The 20,986-nt window shown below is 38.2% G+C and overlaps 1 protein-coding gene across 4 annotated transcripts in view; it reads right to left on the bottom strand.

Annotated features, from left to right (window-relative positions):
* Positions 1–20,986, bottom strand: part of LOC23687995 (protein split ends) — a 44,253-nt gene that overhangs the window by 13,992 nt on the left and 9,275 nt on the right. For 3 of the 4 annotated variants that reach the window (XM_021842581.1, XM_021842583.1, XM_021842582.1), the window contains exons 2-8: positions 4,217–4,371; positions 2,878–2,966; positions 2,599–2,790; positions 2,367–2,536; positions 2,027–2,299; positions 1,754–1,963; positions 484–1,278 (exon numbers count right to left, since the gene is read on the bottom strand). In XM_021842581.1, coding sequence (XP_021698273.1) covers positions 484–1,278; positions 1,754–1,963; positions 2,027–2,299; positions 2,367–2,536; positions 2,599–2,790; positions 2,878–2,966; positions 4,217–4,244 — 1,757 coding nt within the window. In that variant the 5' untranslated portion in view covers positions 4,245–4,371. Of the gene's footprint in view, positions 1–483; positions 1,279–1,487; positions 1,964–2,026; positions 2,300–2,366; positions 2,537–2,598; positions 2,791–2,877; positions 3,287–4,216; positions 4,372–20,986 lie in introns of all 4 variants that reach the window. The other variant, XM_021842585.1, reaches the window with a different exon arrangement.

The raw sequence follows: 20,986 nt of genomic DNA, 5'->3' as shown, positions 1-20,986 counted from the left end.
CGAATTGCGACGTTTCTGTGACTTGTCGAACTTAATAGAGAAGTTCAATCCCTTAAAACCCCCCATTTTACGGTATTTGTCAGTAACGTGGGAAAGAGCAAGAGAGAAATTTTCTAGAACTTGTTGGAACGAGCACGAGGAATTTTCTTATGATACAGAAATTTACACTCATTTTAATAGGTGATCTCAAAAATGACAAAAAAGCACAAGGGACTGATATGTATTTATAGCACACTGCCATTGTACGTCACAACGGAACGATCAAGGCAATTAAGAAAGGCTGAAATAGGTGATAAATCATATGTAATAAACGATTGTGTTAAAAATCAAAAAGTATAAAAAAATATTAGCTCCTAGCTAGAACATATCTACTTTGAGTTAGACAAAATTAAGGTTCAAAAACTAGTTGTAAGCCAAGCACACTTATATGAACAAATGGAGGCAAAATGCCAAAAAAACAATTACACTTCTATAAAAACTCACACTTCCGAAGCTTTGCTCTTTTTCTTCCTTCCACTGGTGCCGGTTGCACCGCCGCCAGTACCGGCATTGGAGTCACCACTTTTGCTACCCGAACTTCCACCAGTCGTGGTTTTCGGCGGAGTTTCGGCGAACGGTAGGATCACCGGGCCGGTAACTGACGACAACGAATTGTTGGTTTGCCTCCCGGGCAGTTTGGTCGTAGTTGGAGCCATATTTCTGTTGTATTGCAGCAACCCTTCGATCTCAGCACTAAGTTTGGATCTTCGCTTCACTGGTTCCGCCGACTGTGAGGTTTCTTCCACTGGTTGCAACAAAGACAGTGGAGGGGGCGTTGGAGGTGGCGAAAGTGTCTTATCACGTTGCTCACGACTGCTGATTCCACTGCTGGTAGTAGTAGAACCACTAACAACACTGATACTCGATCCTACTTCGATAAAATTATTGTTCACCTGATCAACGACTATCACACTTGCACTGTCCTCTTCGTCTTCTTCTTCGTCGTCGTTTGCTTCGTTATTTTCTTCTAACACTTGCCCCGGGTTGTGCTTGAAAGTGCCCGAGCACACATCAATGTCTGCACAAGAAGTCGGCTCGGAACCTAGCTCTGAAGATGGGGAAGCTGGTGGATTACTAACGATTACGGTTGCGGTGTGCTTTATACCGCCAGAAGAATGTTTACTAAAAAATTGACTTTCGTTTTCTTTTGGCTGAAAAATAAAATCACTTGTGAGAGGTTCTGGTTCTGGCGAGCTGGCATAGGTTGATACTATACTTGAGACCGAATTCGAACGTGACCTAAAATAATCGGAAAAGAAATTTAAACACAGTTATATTAGAAAATTTGACCCGCAGAAGAATTGTATCAATGATATGTGGACTATCAAGAAAAGCGTAAATGAGAATGAAATGAGTGAATAAGAACAGAAAAGTTTGAACAGTTTGATCAAACAACTAAAGATAAGAAATAATAATGAAATGATGATTTTAACATCATGCATACATACAGCAACTAACGATAGAAGAAGATACAAAATAACATCTATTCAATCACGGGACGGCTCTCATGTAATCTAGACTTTTGAAGACAAATTTTGCATTCTGTTTGGGGCGCTATTTGAGGGATAGCGCTTCGAGAGATCAAGGTTGGTCTAGTGATTGATTGGATGACGCTGAAGATGTTATATTTTGGTGTCGTTTTGCTCTTCTCTTGCGTGTTTGTTTGGTTTAATTTGTTTGGCTTTGTAATGACTTAATATCTCTGGTTTCTAACCGTCGTTCGGCGCGTTTAGCTCTGTCTTCGGCTAGCCTTTCTTTATGGGATCGACAGACCTCCGGTTTGGGTTCGCACTTTGCCTTAAGCCTACGCTGTTCTTTAAGCAGGGCGTTGTGGGCTTCTTCAATTTCCTTCTGACGGAATAATTCAGCCAGACGGCGTTCTTCGCAGATTTTGATGCGAGATGATGTACGGCGCTCTAGTAGCCTACAATTAAAACAATAACAGGTTAATAAGTAAACCCATCCATAAGGGTAGCCATAATCATACTTCTTTCTTCGCTCGCGTTCTTTATCGCGGAAGATTTTTGGTATATTTGGAAGGAAATTTTCCTCCAACTGCAGCAATAATGCTCGCTCGTTTTCGTTTTTTGAATGCTTGAACTTGCCAGCTAAATTACTCCAATCTTCCTCGGTGAAGCAAATCACTTGCCAAACGGATCGCTTTGACGATTTGCTACCCTTGCCGGAAGGAACGTCGAAATCCTCACGGTAGAGTCTAGTGCCAAAAAAGTACCAGTAGGCAGATCCTTTACTATCGTAGCTATATAAAATAACGAGAAGAAAACAATTAAAACGTTATACTATGTCCCTTATTACAAGAATGTTACCCTAATGGTTCCACGCGTAAACTGTCAGCTTCAAGATTTGCAAAGCTGCTGTATACGTCAACTGAGTCAAGGCGAAAGTCACATAGATATTTTAAAATCAAGATCTTGGTACGAAGCGGCAGCTTTTCAAAATCTGTATCCTCGTTGAAAGGGTTATTGATGTTATATTCCTACCAATGCATAGCGAACATTAGCAACAAGTTCTACAAAGTTCCTACAATGTTTCGAATACCTGACATTTTTGACGAAACAGTCGTCTCAGGAACATCTGATAGTTGCTCGGACTGATGTGTGATACGATCTGGCTGAGCGCGTCACAACCCTTCAACAGAGCAACGATGAGATCCGGCAGCAGACGAGTGTACACTTTTATATCAATCTCGCTCTCGGTGTCGACATCGGTCAGAAGCGCTTCTTCCAGATCCTGTAATTGTATTGAAGAACAGAACAAAAAGTCGAGGACATTTATTAGAAAACATTATTTAGAGCGATTGAGGAAATGTACACTCACCTCGATGTCGAAATCCGGCAACTGAAAGGAGCCACTAAACAACGAACAGAAGTGTGCAATGTAGGGCACCTCCCACCATGATTGAATATCTATAAAATTCATGAATAACAACACGTTTCTATGATCAATTCCACGCCGCTCGGATTTTTTTTCAGTGGTGTATAATATCGGGTAAGATTGGGAACGAAGGAGCAAATGAGAATCAATCGGTTCTTCACTTTTGGATTTTGGGTGGTGTGTTAGTGGCTGTGTGAACTGTGAATGGCAGAGGAGGATGGAATCGAAAAACTGAAAATCAATTTTTCAAAGCAAATTTCCTCCACCGTCAACAGAAGCGTTGTTCCTTTTTCTCTGTTTGTCTAGTCCGGGAGACGTTGGTGGATGTGGTTGTTGTCCTGTCGGGGCACTGCTGGAGTTTGGAGAAGGAGGTAACATAAAAAAAGTGTTGAAAACCAAATAAGAAACGGAAGTGAAAGGTGAAATCAGTGAAAGTTTATGCAGTATGTATGATAACGAGCGTTAAAATCTACAAACTAACGCCAGATTAAAAGGGAACGTCCGGTTATAACTTCACAAAAATATTTTAGTTTACCCTTTCCTACGTTTTGTGAAAAGGTGACCGGTTCTCCATAAAGCTACTTAATAAAAGGACACAAAAACTAGTACACAAAAGGGCTCGTCTTTGAACAACGTGGCTTGATTTTGATCATTTTTAGGGCCCCCGCTGTCTTCATTTTTTATGTCGGAGTTTTTAGTGCAGCCCCCTCCCTTTGGTCAGAAAAGTTACTTGTAGTGAAAATGAATAATTCGATCTGTAAACTCATCTTTTCCATTGTTTTGTGATCCGCTTGACTATTTTACAACGTAGTGGTAAGCGGGGCACACGCTAAAAGAAAATTACACAGAAATAAAATTCGGCTCTTCTGGACGAATACATGATTTGTGTATTTTACAAGTAATAATCCCCTAATATAAATCCAAATTCATCCGCTCATGGAACAACCAAATGAGCTGAAATTTTCTGGAAGTCTTTATCTTGCCCTAAATAATAGTCATGCCTCGTAAAAACCTATTTTCGCACATGTCCTTCGCCAGATTACGATACAACAAGAAAAAGTCTGATACAAGAAGGGACAAACCGCACATCAGTAGCGATCAGCTGTTTCCCTTTGGTTCAAGAACGGAGTGGATGATTACAAAAATGAAATGTGACTGGACGAAGGAATCTGTTGGAGAAGGTCTGTGGTTGACATGGTTAGTTTGTACGTGTTCAGTATAACTAAAGGAAACTTTTAAAGGGAAAAGCACTGGGATTGATAAACGCATGTGATCAACTTACCGATTAGTCCGATGAAAGTGGAAAACATGCCCTCGAGTCCCTAGCGGAGGTAGAAATCGCTACTTCCCGTGTTGATGGAGAGAGAACTCGATGATCTGTTCTCGTCTTCCTGCTGCTGTAGGGTTTGAGTGCTATAGTTGATACTGAAGCTGCTCCTGTTAGGGCGAGAAAAGAGACACCAAAACATACGCATACATTAAGACGGCATGGGAAATTAATGTAAACTTTACGCAATCTAACTATTGGATCGTGGATACGAACCCGCCAGTGCTACCAGATTGGATGTATCTAGGGGCTCGGGCCAAACCTTCAAACTTTCGAACTATTCAACATTGAAGGTTTGACCGATTAACAAGTTCAAGCGTGTGCTTGAATAAGGGCGTAAGTCGCATGATCGATTTCTCTTCATCGATCCTCTCTTCTGTTAATAAAGGTGACAAGAATCTTTTCGTGTACTTATCCGAAGAGAAATTCGATGAAGAGAATCGCTTCAGATACGCCTGAATACTCAACGCTAAAAAATGTCTTCAATGTTATAAACTTGGTAGATTTGTTTTAAATTTTGTAGGAAGTTTATTAGAAAACATGTTGCGAACCTCATGAGAGCGAAGCGATCTTCAAAAAATCCCACTCCAAGAGCTGCTGAGATCGAAAACCATCAGAGCAAGATTAATTCCGCGCGCACTTTTTGTTCAAATCCAGGCATGCAATGAATCATGCCACGTGTATGAGAGGATTGAATCCCAGGATTCAATCCTTGATCGATTGTTGGCAAGGTAAATGAATCGAGTAAGCATTGATATTTCATTCAATATCGGATGAAAACTTCTGTCTGACAGAACTCATTTTGAATGTATCTGAAAAATTTTATGATGCACGGCTGCTTCCAGTGATCAGTTTCTGGAAACTAGCAACAATTTTTGGTAGTATTCTGACCTGACGGAATGACTCATCATGTAGACGCGACTCCGAGCTCTTGAACTGAAAATATGAATCACAAGCAAATGATTGAATTTCCGTTGCAACAATTCTGGATTCAACGAAATTCTGGCGTTCGAATTTTTGTCTAAATTAATTTCTCCTTCAGTGAAAATAACCACAAGTAGTTCCAATTTGCAGTGGTATGATACCATTTCTACTCTATTTTTATTTGCTGAATTTCATTGCCTTACATATTACCTTGTCTCTTGTTCGGTAGTCAGGTTTTATTTGTCCCAATCCCCTACGAAACGTCAAATATTCCATACGAAGAGCATTTAACCTTCAATCGATTGACTATGAGCAAAATGACAGAGATTCAATCGTGGGATTGAATCCTTGCATAAATCCCGCACGCTGAGATTTGAAAAATCAGGATTCAAAACGATCCCGCGCATTGAGATGATTTCAAAGCATGCTTGTTTAAATCTGGGAGCAGAAGGATGCTCTTAGAAGACTGGATCTAAGGCATATTCTCGACCAAAATGGCATTCAAAGGGTGCAAATTATGCCATTGAAAATATCACAGGAATTGCATTTTTACAAATTTATCTCGTCTCAGTTCTCAGTTCCATCGAATTCAAGTCAAAATTTTCAAGAAGTATACATCTAGAGAGCCAAATAGCGTATTAAAAACGAAAAAGAGGTAAAAAATATCAATTGGTCATCACCAGATTAAACAATTGATTAAATTTTCGGTATGTTGTTTAAATTTAAGAGTGTACACTGTACAGAAATGCTCAAGGAATCAATGGTAATTTTTCGAAAACATATCTGACAGGTAACAACTTTTGAAATGCTATTGGAGTGCTAAACTAAGCTTTGCTCTAGTTGAAAAGTAATACCAAAATTACAAGAAGGCAAATTGTGATTCTGTTATTGCATTCAAAGCGATTTATTTATTTTTTAAAATTGGTTTTCCTCTACATTCTTCTTATTCTCAACATTATGTTTTTGAGTTGTGCAGGTTAAATTGATAAATTGAATAATATAGCTTAATTATAGCTCATCCATCTGTAGTTGATATCCAGAAGCTTTTCCGAAATATCTACCTTAATGATGAATTTAGGATTATTCATAAAAATCGTCATCGCTTGCGATCCATTCAATCCGATAGCACTGATTCCATCTTCTATGAGGAAAAAGCAGTGTGTGAGCATAAAAACATTAGCGCCAATATATTCATTCATCGCTCCATGCTGCTGACTGATGTGCTAGTGGCGGTGGAGATATTTTCTACACTACAATGTTTTGTTTTCTTTCCTTTGGAATCGTTGCCTATAGAGCGCAGTGCGATGTCGTAGTGCAAACCGAGCATAGCTTATTTTCTCGCTCTCACACTTTCGCTCAACTTCGATTTTTAATTACAGCTTCTACTGCTGCGCTAGCCAGCCCTGCTGCCCAATCCCCAAAATAGGAATCCCCCCAAGAGGAAGCAGTGTTGAAAAACATGGACGCATCATTTCGTCAACATGCTCGATTTATTCAGTCTGTCTGATTTATTCTGTCTGCATAAAAGAAAGAGTGGACATGTTTTTTTCATTACTTTTCCTAAACAATTCATCTATGGGAATAGATTAAAGTCAAGAAGTCGCGAATATCTAGTTGAATCAAATTTCTTTTCGGGTGGCGTTCACTTAAACACATATACAAATATTTACTCTTCAGCTTCGTCCCGTTTCCTCCAACACATAGGCGGATTTAACGGTTAAACCCCTTCAAATAAAAAGAAACATCTTTGGCTTTTGCCTGCACAAAATGTTTTGAACCTGGAATAACTGAACTAATTTATCTTTAAATTGATTGAAAACTGAATTTAGTGCTATATTATTTTATTCCACTAGAGTTGTATCCTTGGACAGATACGTGTATCTCGATGAATCGAGTTTAGTACACGACACTCAAGACGGCCTTACAGTTGAGGTCAAAATACACGTATCTGTCAGAGAATACAAACTCTAGTGAAATTAAATGTTATTCCGGGTACCCCCGTTGGTTTGACCACATTTAATCTGAACACTTTTCCATTTGTACCCCGCTAATTTGCACATCGTTCAGATTAAAAATGGTTCAAACGTCATTCTGCTCATGGAACGGAGTAGAACGAAATCTAACGCGGTGGGACGGAACGCAGAGTCAAAACAAAACAGCCAAAGAAGTAACCAGAAGTACGATTTTCTTTTGCTCGTAGGGTAACTAGAAGTTCAAATTAAAAATGAACCCCGATGGTTTGCATGAGTTACCGTTCAAATTAGCGGGGATGCACATTACAATATTTTTTGTATGGTATTTAGTAGAAATCCTTTATAAGAGAGATTCGCGGAAGCTGACATTTCTGTCAAACTGTGAGCCAAACGAACATGCGTTATGATTGTTTTGAACTTTTCTTGAGGAGTAATGTAATCCGCTTGAAATTATTTCGGTAAAAGTAATTTTGCATTAAGCAAAAAAATGAAATGTTTTACTTTTTTGAATTTTTGTCAATGCGATTTTTAGTTTTTGATTTTTTCGGCTGTTTATTAGTTTTGATATGTAGCTCAAAGATCTAAAACGAAACAAAATACATTTTATAGCAATGAGGAAGTCATGTCCGTGTTACAATATTATTCTCGACGCCGAGCAAAATCAGCACTGCTGGTCTTTTGCCAAATCATTCCATTTTACTTCCGCTTATCTCTCTATAAAGGATCACTAGTATTTAGTTGGAGCTGCCTGACAGCTTTACTTGTCAAGGCTGAACCCTCGGTCTGGCTCTTGCCGAGTTTCCCCTCTACCAGGACCAATACTCAGACGGACTAGACTATGATGCCCACTTGAACACTGTTTTTTTTTTTATTAGTATTGTGACGTGGTAGTTTTTGAAAAATTCCCATATTCCCTTGCTTCTGAGAAAAGGAAACATTGTGAAAATCAGCAACTCCATCAGAATTTGTTTGAAATAGTAGTGTAGTAGTGTCATTACTAACAAAGACAATTACTAATACTGTCTAGTCGAAATGATTTAAAATAATTCTCGATTACTTTTTCAAATCGACGTAAGTAACTTCCATACGGTTTTGAGACAATCAATTCAGAAGAATCACAACCTGTTTTCTAAAACTTTTTTTAAAATAAATCTCCTTTTTCACATTTTTGCCGTGTACATTGCTTAAATTTTGCATACAATAAGCTCGCGTTCAAAAACTAGGGAGTTTTTATTATTTCCCATAATAATATGATTACAAAATTATAAGTCGATTTATTCAGTTACTTGTGACGTTTTTGTACCAGTATAAAATCGACTCATGTAGTGTTTTGTTTTGATTCGTGGTTAAGGTGAAGATGTATCGAAGCCTAAACTCAAATTTTCAAGAGCACAAATCTGGAGTACCGAACATCCGTTTGGGCTGAAAACTTGAGCGATTTGTCCCTAGCTGGTGGTGACCAATCGATTAAGTTTTCAGCTCAAACGGTTGTTCGGTACTCCAGATTTGTGCTCTTGAAAGTTTGAGTTTAGGCTTCGATTCATCTTCACCTTAAGTCACTTTGTCTCTCCATACAGCGGAGCGGCGAAAGTGGTGGTTAGGTTGCGAAAGTTGAAAATCTTACTTTCGTCGTTTTGTAGGTCCGGAAATTAAACGTTCTAAAAGTGAAAAATCGAATTGGTTCAGAGCGAAATGGGTAGAATGTCTGCGAAACACGTATAATCGATAAAACAAGTTTGTATATAATAAATCTTCGAGCTGTTTAGTAGAATACCTATAAGTAGATGAAAAAACCGAATTTAGTACTATACCATTTAATTCCACTAGAGTTTGTTTGTACTAGTACACGACACTGAAAACGGCCTTATAGTTGAGGTCGAAAAACGCGTATCTGTCAAAGGATACAAACTCTAGTGGAATTAAATAGTATAGTACTAAATTCGTTTTTTTTATCTACTTAAGTTTGTATACTTGTTTGACTTGAGTCTGTTTGAATAAGTTTTCGAGAATTTGTCATTTTAGTGTCCTTTATAGTCATGCTATTCTTATTACTCCTGTCATTTACGTAAGGTAGAGCCTTAAATGTCAATTGTCGGCAAGTCTTAACAAAACTAGGCTGTTTAGTAGTAGTTCTAGTTCATTTGGTTTTTGTCGTTGAAAGTATTTATTGGTCATAACGTTAATATATCCTTAAAGAAAAAAGTCACTTTCCTTGTCTGTTCAACAATTTCTCGAAACTAGCAAGTGTACCCTAATGATCGATCTCAGCGTATTACTTTCCATAGTCATTTTATAGTGAATATTTAAGAGAGTAGTGAAAAATGTGCCGCGATAGTTAGTTGTGTTTGATCCTTCGACTTTGACGCTTGCTCCTGCGGGGGCGGGTGATGAGGGCAGGATCAATCGTGTTGCGCGCCGTTCGCGTAGCACGGTGGCATAGTGTCGCGGGTCGCGGAACGCGTTAGTAGTGTTTGATCCTTTGATCTTGTCGCTTGCTCCTATGAGGGCGAGTGACGAACATTTGTTCGGCGTTCAATGCGTTTATCGAGTAATATCGCGAATCCGGTTAGGCGCATTCATTTCAGATTATATATTTATCGTTTACCAAAACGAATCCCTACCCCATATCCAAACTCCCAGTGTTGACTTGTGGAAGTGCAGAGGACTCCTCGGCTTCTATAAAGCAAGTAACACGTCAACATTTCCCTCCCATCCCTAAACTGACCTGCATTCGGACGCAGCCAGCGCCGTTATTGTTTGTAATAATAATGAGAGCACCAGTACTTACCAGGGATTGAATCCTGAGAAAATTGAGAGAATCTCTCACGTATCGCTCTCTGTAACTATCATAACATGCTGCACATTATGAGCGACTGTTTATCGTATACTGCTACAACTTTGATCAGATTGGGGGGATAGTAGTGCATGCTAAAACCAGTGTTGGGAAACTCGTGAGTACTCACTGAAAACTGAAAACTCACTCGCGAGTATGAGTTGTACAGCTTGAACTCTCGCGTGAGTATACTCAGGCGTGAGTTTCAGCTGTACAACTCATACTCGTGAGTGAGTTTTAGACCAACACTTACTCACTCGTGAGTAATTTTACTCACTTGAAGTATTGTTAATTATCAAAAAGCTTGCAAATGGCCCAAATAAATAATAAGTTATTAGTTGGGAACTAATTGATGGACGCAAAACCTTGTTTTAATATGAATTCTTAACACAAGTTGTACTTTCTTTAATTTATTTTGGGCATTGCGCTCCGTATGTTGTCTCGTAATCGTTTCTTTTTTGCGTTACGCCTCTACAGTACATTTACACACTTTTCGAATCAAACATATATCGTTGTCTACCTGTGTCCACCAACCGGTGTTCTAAAAGACATACTAGTCAGGAGTAGTTTACTTATTTTAACGGATGCATACACAGCAAAAAATAATGTAATTTACATCGACGTAATTCGCGTATATCACCCTGAAATTTCACGGAAACATGATTGCCATTTCCAATTACATTATTCTTGTGTAATATTCACATATTCTTTTTTTTTTCCTTACTTTTATTTGTTTTAGGCATTCCGTGCACTTGGCCACTACTATGCCGAGTATCATATACAGAATTCTATTTATATCCTTATTGCTATTTTCTCTCATACCGTGCAGGTAGAGGAGAGTGCTGCCGTTGGTCCAATACATATCCATATCAAAGTCCATTGGTGTGCGGTGGTTCACTTTGCCATGTTTACGTGTGAGGCAACAGCCTACAAAGAGGGTCAGTGTGTCTCAGTCACCATCCGATACTGACGAAGGATGGATGTGTTCCCCAACACACGGTCCTTCGTGCGGCGTCTTCTGGTGGCTGGACGGAGTTTTTTGTGGGGGGGGGGGGATGGGAATCGAACCCATGACATTCCGCTTACGAAGCGAAAGCGTAACCTCGAGGCTACGGGACCCCCCTAATATTCACATATAAAATATAGAAATATTACACAGAAACTGTTGCAACCAAGTCACTCCGACGAACGTTGCTATATTACACAGATTCAAATATCATTTTGCAATCCTAATTGACGCGATAATAAATCTCGCAAAACTGCCCATGCTTTGTTTTTAACTCAGTCGACAAAGTTCGCGTTCTCGAAGTTCCGTCGCGAAAATAATCACAAAAGTGTTATTCGTTACGCATCAATACAGTGGTTGATTCTCAATTATTGCTAATTAGACTAAGTTCGAACCGACTAAACAAAGTTTCAGCACAGTTTTAGTGCAAAAGAAAGCCAGTGAGCGATGCCGGCCGCTCATGTAAATTAAATGGGAAACAGCTGGTTCGCATCTTGATTCCCAGTATGGATTAATCTGCAGAAAACCTATCCCTGGACTGCGAGCTCAATCAAACCGTGCTGACGATAGAACAGGATCTTGCAGGAGACATCCCAGTAGCTGATCCTCGCTGGGAAGTTATCACAAAACACACCCTCGAATCGTCCTCATCGATGTAAATCGTCCTCATCGATGTAAATCGTCCAGCAACTCCACGAAAAGAATCGTTCCTGAAATTCCTCCATAGAACCACCACCTGGGATAAATTCACCGCCTCCACCTCCGACGACACTATCCGCCCCCGACATTGCCAAGAAAACCGTCGTCGCTTTCAACTACAAATGTCTGTACAACAGCCGCTCCCCCAAGAAAAACAACCGCTTGCCGTCGTCTCCCAATTTCAAAAGCCAGAACCCGCACTACGTGCAGATTCATGAAAGTCTTCGACGAACTGGTCGAGAACTACGTCAAGCAGGAGGTCATGACCACACAGATCCCAACGGCTCTTGAGGACCGTTCACCGTCACCGTTCTTCAAGACATCACTATGCTGGGCGTGTTGACATCCGATTTGCCGTGAGGGACATACAAGTACGTTCCGTGGATGGCGGATCTAGTGGCCTTTGTGCTGGACGGATACAAGCGGCTGCTCAAGAGCGTCCAGGACGATGACAATGTAAGTGTTTTGATTATAAGGAAAGAATCTTAGACCTCATTCTAATGATCAATTTTTGTCTTTTAAAATCTGATGAAGTTAACCGAAAAGTATACTGTTTAGGCAGCTTTTTGAGGTACAGACACTAGTCATGTATGAGGAGGAAAGTGATTAACGAACGAATCTCAAAGCTAGTGGTGATATTTTTTGCAATGCATGTTTCTGAATTTAATGAAATGTCTCCAAAGTCTTTTTTTTTTCCTGGTGAATGAATTATTGTGAAAAATTTTAGAAGCTCCAGAAGTTCTTACCAGACTTAGATCCCTAAAACAGAGGCTTTAGGTGTTCTGCTAATGATTTATCATGAAGTTTCCTCTGGAATGCTTCAAACTCCTTCAGAGATTGATACTTCCAGGAATTAGTCTAGAAATTGGCAGCGATCTTTGGGGATGTTTAGATGAATTTTCCAAGAATCTGCTCCAAGAAATTCTTCTTCTTCTTCTTCCTGGCGTTACGTCCCCACTGGGACAGAGCCTGCTTCTCAGCTTAGTGTTCTTATGAGCACTTCCACAGTTATTAACTGAGAGCTTACTATGCCAATGACCATTTTTGCATGTGTATATCATGTGGATACGAAGATACTCTATGCCCTGGGAAGTCGAGAAAATTTCCAACCCGAAAAGATCCTTGACCGGTGGGATTCGAACCCACGACCCTCAGCTTGGTCTAGCTGAATAGCTGCGCGTTTACCGCTACGGCTATCTGGGCCCCAAGAAATTCTACAGCACTAAGTAACGTTGGACCTCCAGTAATTTTCACAGAGATTACTTTAATAAATCCAGGGATTATCCCATCATTTGCTTCAGTTATTTATTTTTCCACCGAGTTCTCCAGTTGATACCTAGAAAATCCACAGAGATTCATTCCAGGTTTTATTTTGAAGAATTCGTTTAGATTTTCTAATAAATTCTAACAGTTCACAAGGAGTTCTTACGCTGATTTTTTCCGTTATTCTTACAACCATTTTTATATGGAATTTCATGAATTCATCCATGGTTTATCCCAGGCATTGCTTCAACATCTTAAGACATTTGAGCTCAATCAAACAAGGCTGAAGGCCATGTGTTTCTGAAGAATTTATACAGAATTTGAAAATAAGTTCTTTCATGCATTATCTTCCAAATGAGGGGAATAAACGCAAAAAAGTGAAAGTGACATTTTGATTGGTTTTGAGTTAAGTTAAGGTGATTATAGAACGAAGCCACACCTCAAATTTTCAGGAGCACAAGACTTGAGAACCAAACAGCGCTTCACGTTAAAAATCTATCCCATTAGTCACCACCAGTAAGCAAGCAATTTGATTGGTTTTCAACGCGAACTGTTGTCAGATTCTCTCGTCTTGTGCACTTGAAAATTCAAAGTTTGGCTACGTTTTATAATCACCTTAACTAAACAATTTTACTGATTTCAAACTTCCCTATGGTATTTTCAGGTAATCTGTAAATGAAATAACTCATAGAAGATTGGCTTGTTTTTTGTCTTTAATACAATTTGTATGGAATGAGACATTTGTGAAATAATCTTCTGATTCTTTAAAAATTTTTGGGGCAAAAAATACTGTTAAATTTTTTAAGGTGTCTTAAACAAAACTCCTGGAAGAATTCCTCAAAAAACACTAAAACACTTGGAACAATTACTAAACTAACTAAAGAAATCTTCGGAGATTCCCCTCCAGGAATCTTTGGGTAAATAACTGAATTAAATGCAGATTAAATTTTCGAATTTCTTTGGATATATCGTTAGAAAAATGTGTAATCTAATTTTCGAAGAAACCCTTATAAAAACTTTTTTCTCCTGGTTTGTTTTGTTTTGTTACAACATTTTTTGATTCCAGTTTAATCTCATGATTCCTATTTGGTTCCTTTTTTCAAGTAGTATGTCTAAAAAGTCCTCAATCACTACAATCACTGAATTTAAGTTATTACACCAGTAAGTAAGAGCAAAGTGAAAAAGTCTCAATTTAGCTTAACATTATTTGTGTATCATCTCCTCATAGTCTAGTTTTTCTCAAAGGTCCTGTTAATATAGAAATCAGGCAAAATATTCCAAACATTTTTCTGATCAGACATCTTTGTAGGTCATCGTTGCACACATTCGGTCTGGGACAGGAACTATTAATTCTCTTTTCTTAGAGTATTACATCAAGATACGAAACCTTCTGATTCAAAACATATCGATTATATTCGTATTATAGTCATTAAACGAAAAAAAAAAACTTTTTTAAATACACGGACACCATTTTCAGCAATTTAGCTACCCACACTGTATATAACTTAACACTGGATACTGTACGTAACGACCCCGAAGCCCATTTATTTATTTATTTTTAAGTGTTCTATAACAAACATGCAGATTACATTTATTTTGCTGAAAATATTTATGGTTTGGTAACCATAAGCAAAAGTACCTCAATATTAAAAACATAATGGAAATGCTATATATAGCGAGCCTCAATAGGAGAAATGCGAAAAGGCGGGAGCCTCTAATTGAACCATCAAAAATTAACAGCCAATCGAACACCTATAAAGCAGCCTTGAATCCAACACAACATATCAAATAGGCAAGATGTTAATCGCAAACAAAATTTATGTTTTCCAATGTTACTAATATTGCTTTTCAAATTTGAATATCAATAACATAAACGTATTCAGGAAAAGTATCTGTATTATTTGTTGTTACAAAAAGAATAAAATTGGTCTGGAATATATTTGAACACAAACAAACTTTTGCCCATATAATTTGTTTCTCCATGTTTGAGAACTGACTATTAATTCAGTAATATTTAAACATCCATGCTAAAAAAAATGCATATCACAATACAGAAGTCGACCGCATCTGTTAATATTATGAATTAATTCTACAGTCTTTCACCTAGTATAAAACATGCATATGTAGAATCTTATTATATTTTGGAATTTGGTTACTCACCATACTAACAAAGAGTAAATTGCTCACTCACCCGAGAGTAATGACGTCATACTCACTGCGAGTATTACTCTTTACGTGAGTAATACTCGCAGTGAGTTATGACGTCATACTCTCGCGTGAGTAAGAGTAAGGAACGAGTAACTCACAGTGTGAGTAATACTCACAAACGAGTACAAGAGTGAGTATTTTTCTCAGTTTCCCAACACTGGCTAAAACCCCTCTAAACATGCTCCAAGCTTGGGGGACACTATTGCTATTGGAAGTTCGTGGGTAGTTTATCGCGCCAGTAAAGAAAAACACCTATCCCCAACGGTAAACAAGCGAGAAAAATGGATTTTATCATCGCTCTCTCTTTGGGACTCTCGCTCGCTGCTTCCATTTATCAGACTTGTTACACCTTGCGATACAACGACGATCGTGGACCGCAACAGATGGGATGTTTTTATTTGCTTGCTTTGATCGTGCTTCATACTCAAATGAGAGCGAATTCTGCAATGCCTGGTACTTACACATTGAGCATGCTACTGATCCCGAGTAGCGTCTGTTGGTTCCCTGTGTAAGTACAGCTGTTCTTGCAATAACGGAGTAGCATCTGCGGGCGGTCAATCATGCTCATGCTCATTTTATAGTGAATATTTAAGAGTAAAGTTACCTTAGGTTTTTATTACAGTCCCCTTCAAGATTCACTTTTCGGTGGCTAATGCAATGCTTCACAACTCCTACTTTCTACTTGTAAATTTTGGGAATATGAAGCTGGAATCAGATTATTTATACCGTTGTTACAAAAGAGGTATTTCTTATTATGGCAATGTAAAAACCATATTAAAATAAAATTGTCGCCACTTATTTCTACTCAGTGAATCTACTAGTAATTTTCCTCAGAGTAATATTCCCTACGCCGTATATGATAACGATGTATCTAGCTAGCTAATAGTAAGAGTGGCTACGGATCTTTCTGGTTAGCAAAATGCAAACTGATCGCAGCCAATAGTATCAATGTCCACTTCGAATAGATTAATTATTTGAAATGGCCATCAATGCTATCAACGACGCAGAATATCCGTTGGAACACATCCGAGAGATTAGTGCGCCTATGCCATATAAATTATGACACAGCTTTACGCAAAAATGACAAAATGTTATACCACCGCTACAGGTTACGCCTTTGGTTTCCATCTAATGGGCTAATGGATTATGCCCTCCCATCACGGCAAGATCGCATAACCAAGGGGAGGTTCATCGTTCCCCGTAGAAAAAGTCATCGGAAAATGTTTTTTTCCGATGATCTTTTCCGAACTACTAACGATTGGCAATATTTAAACATGCAACATTTCGTATGGGAGGTTGCTATAAACATTTGATTATTTTTTTTTGAATTATGACATTCAACAGCACTGAACCAGAATATTCATCGCAATTGCGGTATTTTCCTAAAAAAAACCTCATTTCTATATTTGACTGAAACCGTTGAGATGAGGACTATTGAAAAAAAAAAACATCAAAATTGCAGTTTAAATTACGAACAACGCCGGACTTAACAGTCGAGGTACGATTTTCACGCGATCCGATTATTGGGAGAAAATTTGAAACGGTGACAGATTTGTTCACCCGCCTGAAACGTGAAGCAACAAGAGTCGGGCTGATGGTGAATGCGTCGAAAATAAAGTACATGCTGGTAGGCGGAACTGAGCGCGACAGGGCCCGCCTAGGAAGCAGTTTCACGATAGACGGGGATACCTTCGAGGTGGTGGACGAGTTCGTCTACCTCGGATCCATGGTGATGGCTGACAACAATGCTAGTCGAGAGATACGAAGGCGCATCATCAGTGGAAGTCGTGCCTAACATGGGCTCCAGAAGAAACTGCGGTCAAAAAAGATTCACACACGCACCAAATGTATCATGTACAAAACGCTCATAAGACCGGTAGTCCTCTACGGGCATGAAACGTGGACTATGCTCGAGGAGAACCTGCAAGTACTTAGGGTTTTCGAACTTCGGCGATTAGGACGATCTCCGGTGGCGTGCAGGAGAACGGTGTGTTGCGGCGAAGGATGAATTCAGTATCCAGAAGATGGCCAAAGCTGGAAGGATACGCTGAGCAGGGCATTTTGCAAAAATGCTGGACAGTTGTTCGCTACGAATCCCATCGGACCTAGCAGGCGTTGAGCGCAGCGAGCTAGGTGGATTGACCAGGTACACCAGGACTTGGAGACCGTGGGTCGCAGTCGAGGATGGAGAGAAGTGGCCTTGAACTGAGTCAATATGCAAAATATTGTTGGCGAGATTTTATCGATTTAATTGATGTTAAACCAAATAAACAAATAAAAGAAAGAAAAGCCTATTATCAAACAAAGGGAAAACAACATGTGGAAATGTTAGCAATTATAATGTCAAAAATATAGAAGCATTGTAAGATTGTCATTTATGCGCAGAAACCACCAAATTTCACTAATAGGAAAGTGGATAGTATCCTCAAAAACATTTCCTCAATTCAGTTTTCAATGATTATGCCAAATGACGTTCTCCCTGTCGTGTTATATGATCAGATCCAGAAAATAGAGACTTTAGTACCATGCCCACACAGTTACGGATCACTTTGGCGTTCAACGTCGGATAACTCGCTCAAAACATAAACGTTGACGTAAAACATATTTTTCCCATGTTATACTATTTGTCTTCTACCATTTGAAATGTTAAGCACAACATTAAACCGCTAAATAACGGTGTTTTGACAATGAATTGAATGAATTGAAGAAGTGCTCCAGTAGTAGACGTTCGGGAATGATACAAGGAATTTTAAACAAAATGGTAAATTTTTACAAAGGTTTAACATTTTTCCGTCGGAACAGCAATTATTATCTTTCGAGTGAAGCATAAAGATCATCTCTAGGGCTTTTCTTCATTTTTATACATCCATTTAAAAAAAACTGCTTCCATCCGTTGGTCCACTACTGGAACACGACGGAAACTAATGGTGCAAGGGAGCAAATTTTTTGCATAAACTTAATTATTCATATGAATTTTTGATAAAATAAAAAGCTGAAATTTAGCAAATCGACTAAACTAGAGATTATCTACCCACTCAAAATAGCACATGTCGTTTTTATCGAAAAATGTTCGTTTTATTCCATAGTCCAATCTACTGGTACATTACAACCTGAGAGAGGGGGAGTCTCTAATCGCTAGATTAAATCGGGTGACCGAGGAAATCTGATGTTTAGTAGGTCAACTTGCTTAGATTTTACTTAAAATACCGATTTATCCACCTATTTAGTAGGATTATGTCGGCCCACCCTATTAAATCGGGTGATATTCGGTTGATCCCTGTGTTAATCTTCCATAAGCGTCGGTGCAACAATCGACCGATGTTTCAACCATTTTAGTCGGCTGTTGAACTGTCAAATGTTTAATGGGGTCGCGAAGAGGAAAAATATCAACGTCATATGCAACTCAGATTTGGCTGTCACGAAACGTCAAATGCAGCCCGTCGTTTTTATGGCTGAGAAAGTGAAAAGTATTGTATTCAAAATAAAATATTATTAAAAACCTCAGTCAGCGGAGCAGTTTTTCCAAACATGCTAGTTATTTATAATGTTATAATGTTAGACTAGTCATTTATAATGTCTGCTACATTTGCTGGCATGATATTTCACTCAAAATGCCATTTATGCTTCGGTGTTATTCAAACGAAACAGTTTTTTGCTGAGATGGTCATGTGAGAGCTTGAACGGCTTGCGCAAGATTGATATAAACACTGAGTGGAATAAGAAAAAACTCAGCAATCGCAGAAAAAGAAGACCGTCTTCGCGAGTCTCGTCTCAGATTACAACCATTGGTACCAGCACCCTATGTCACAATTTGATACATAATATTGTTTTCAAAAACCGATACAATTTTAATTTTTTATGCAATCCTATGTAAATACTCAAAACCGTTTACTAACCGAAGTTCTAATTTTACACGATTCAATTCGTGCTTTTAAATTACAATTTTAGGTTTTTCATGTCGCACGCTAAGTCTGAACCAGACGATTGTAAAAATCGAATGTACATCAGATTTTTTCTCGCTAGAGATCAGAATTTGGTCTATATTTTCATAATCGGAATGTATTAAAATAATCTATCGGTGACATTTTTTCCATACATTTTGTATGGGCTGAAATGCGTTCAAAATGGGATTTTCATGGGTTTGGTATGCAAAATAGCTTAAAAGTGGAAAAAATCAAAATTTCACCGATGGAATATTTTAAAACCTCTCGATTATGAAAATATAACCCAAATACTGAACTCTAGAAAGAAAAACCCCGATGTACATTCGATTTTTATAATCGTCTGGTTCAGACATAGCGTGTGTCGTTTTAAAGAATTTTATAGGTTGAACTCCACACTATTTGATCCATAACTGTGGGGTAATAGTAATTATTTTTGTATACAAGGTGGCCGCAGTAATTTTTTGTTACGAACATTGACTCTTTTGTGGCCATGTCACTAAAAAGTGACCTGCTACTAGCCCTGTGAATACATCTGACACATCAAAATGACACTGAAACACTCAAGTGCATTTAACAGTTATGAAATGGGCGAACGTCATTTGTCATAAAGTCATTTGGCATAACGGTCGTTTGGCATAATAGTCATTTGGTATAATAGACGTTTGGCATAATCATTGAAAACTGAGTTGAGGAAATGTTTTTATGGATACTACCTATTTTCCTATTATTGCAATTTAGTGGTTTGTGCGCACCATTGAAAATCTGACAATACAGGTATGTTCCGTTTTTATCAACACGATCGGCAATTTTCAGTTGACAAAAACGGAACCGTGACAAAAACGGAATAATTTTCTTAGACAAAATATTTTATAAATTTTAAAATAAAATTGCGGTTTTGCCAGAATAATACACATTTCATCATAATTATGGACAGTATTGATGTTTAGGAGCAGTGATTAGCATTAAGATTGTTTATTCGTATAAGTTCGTAAATAAGGTGGATTGCAGACTCTAATCAATCAATATGATAAATTAATGCGATATATCATAAATAGTTTTAGTTTTCTTGATTAGAATTTAAATGTATGAAACATACGATAATCGCATAAATGTGCTGTGTATCATGAGATAGGTCATATTTGTAAAAATAACTACAAGGAAGTGGGTCAAGCTGATCATTGTTTTTTTTAAAGAAATATTGAACAAGAAACAACTTCTCTTTCTTCTTTTTATCATCATCCTCCTGCTTCTTCTTCTTCTTATATATGGTATTACATCCCAACTGAGGAAGAGCCTATTTCTCAGCTTACTTTTCTTATAAACACTTCCGCAGTTGTCAACTGAGATTTTTTTTGCCAAGGTACATATTTTGCATTTTTATTACCCGATTAGCGATTAAATGTGTGGTTATGTTGCAAGAGTTTTGCAAGCTTAAATGAGTTTTTACGGTTTCCTGTGTTTTGAATTGTCAAAATCTATTCTGTAAAAAGATTGTGGTGTTTTTTCTTCTAAAGTTGGGTGCACTAATCGTCATTCTCGAACAGTGCTACCTTCACCTTTAAGCTCTGCGTTAGATCACGAATAGGCTAGCACTTTTAGCTAGCACCTTTTAGCTCTGCGTTAGATCACGAATAGGCTAGCACTAAAAAAAAACAAAGTTCTAGCGTTTTGTTTAGTAAAACAATATTGAATATATTTTTCGAAAACACAAAAGTGTACAAACTCCAGAACATGCATAATCAAATTATAACTTTTTGATTAGAATTTCTTTTGTTAAGTTTTATGAATAAGCGCATGGCAGTTGGTATAAGCTCTCAATTAAACGTTTGGTCTCCACGTGAAGAAGAGGCGAGTGTTTGCTCAAAGATCAAGATC

The sequence above is a fragment of the Aedes aegypti genome, chromosome 2 (assembly GCF_002204515.2).
Source record: "Aedes aegypti strain LVP_AGWG chromosome 2, AaegL5.0 Primary Assembly, whole genome shotgun sequence".
Taxonomy (NCBI): domain Eukaryota; kingdom Metazoa; phylum Arthropoda; class Insecta; order Diptera; family Culicidae; genus Aedes; species Aedes aegypti.
The sequence above is the reverse complement of the archived record's forward strand: the minus strand, read 5'-3'. Positions and strand labels throughout refer to the sequence as shown.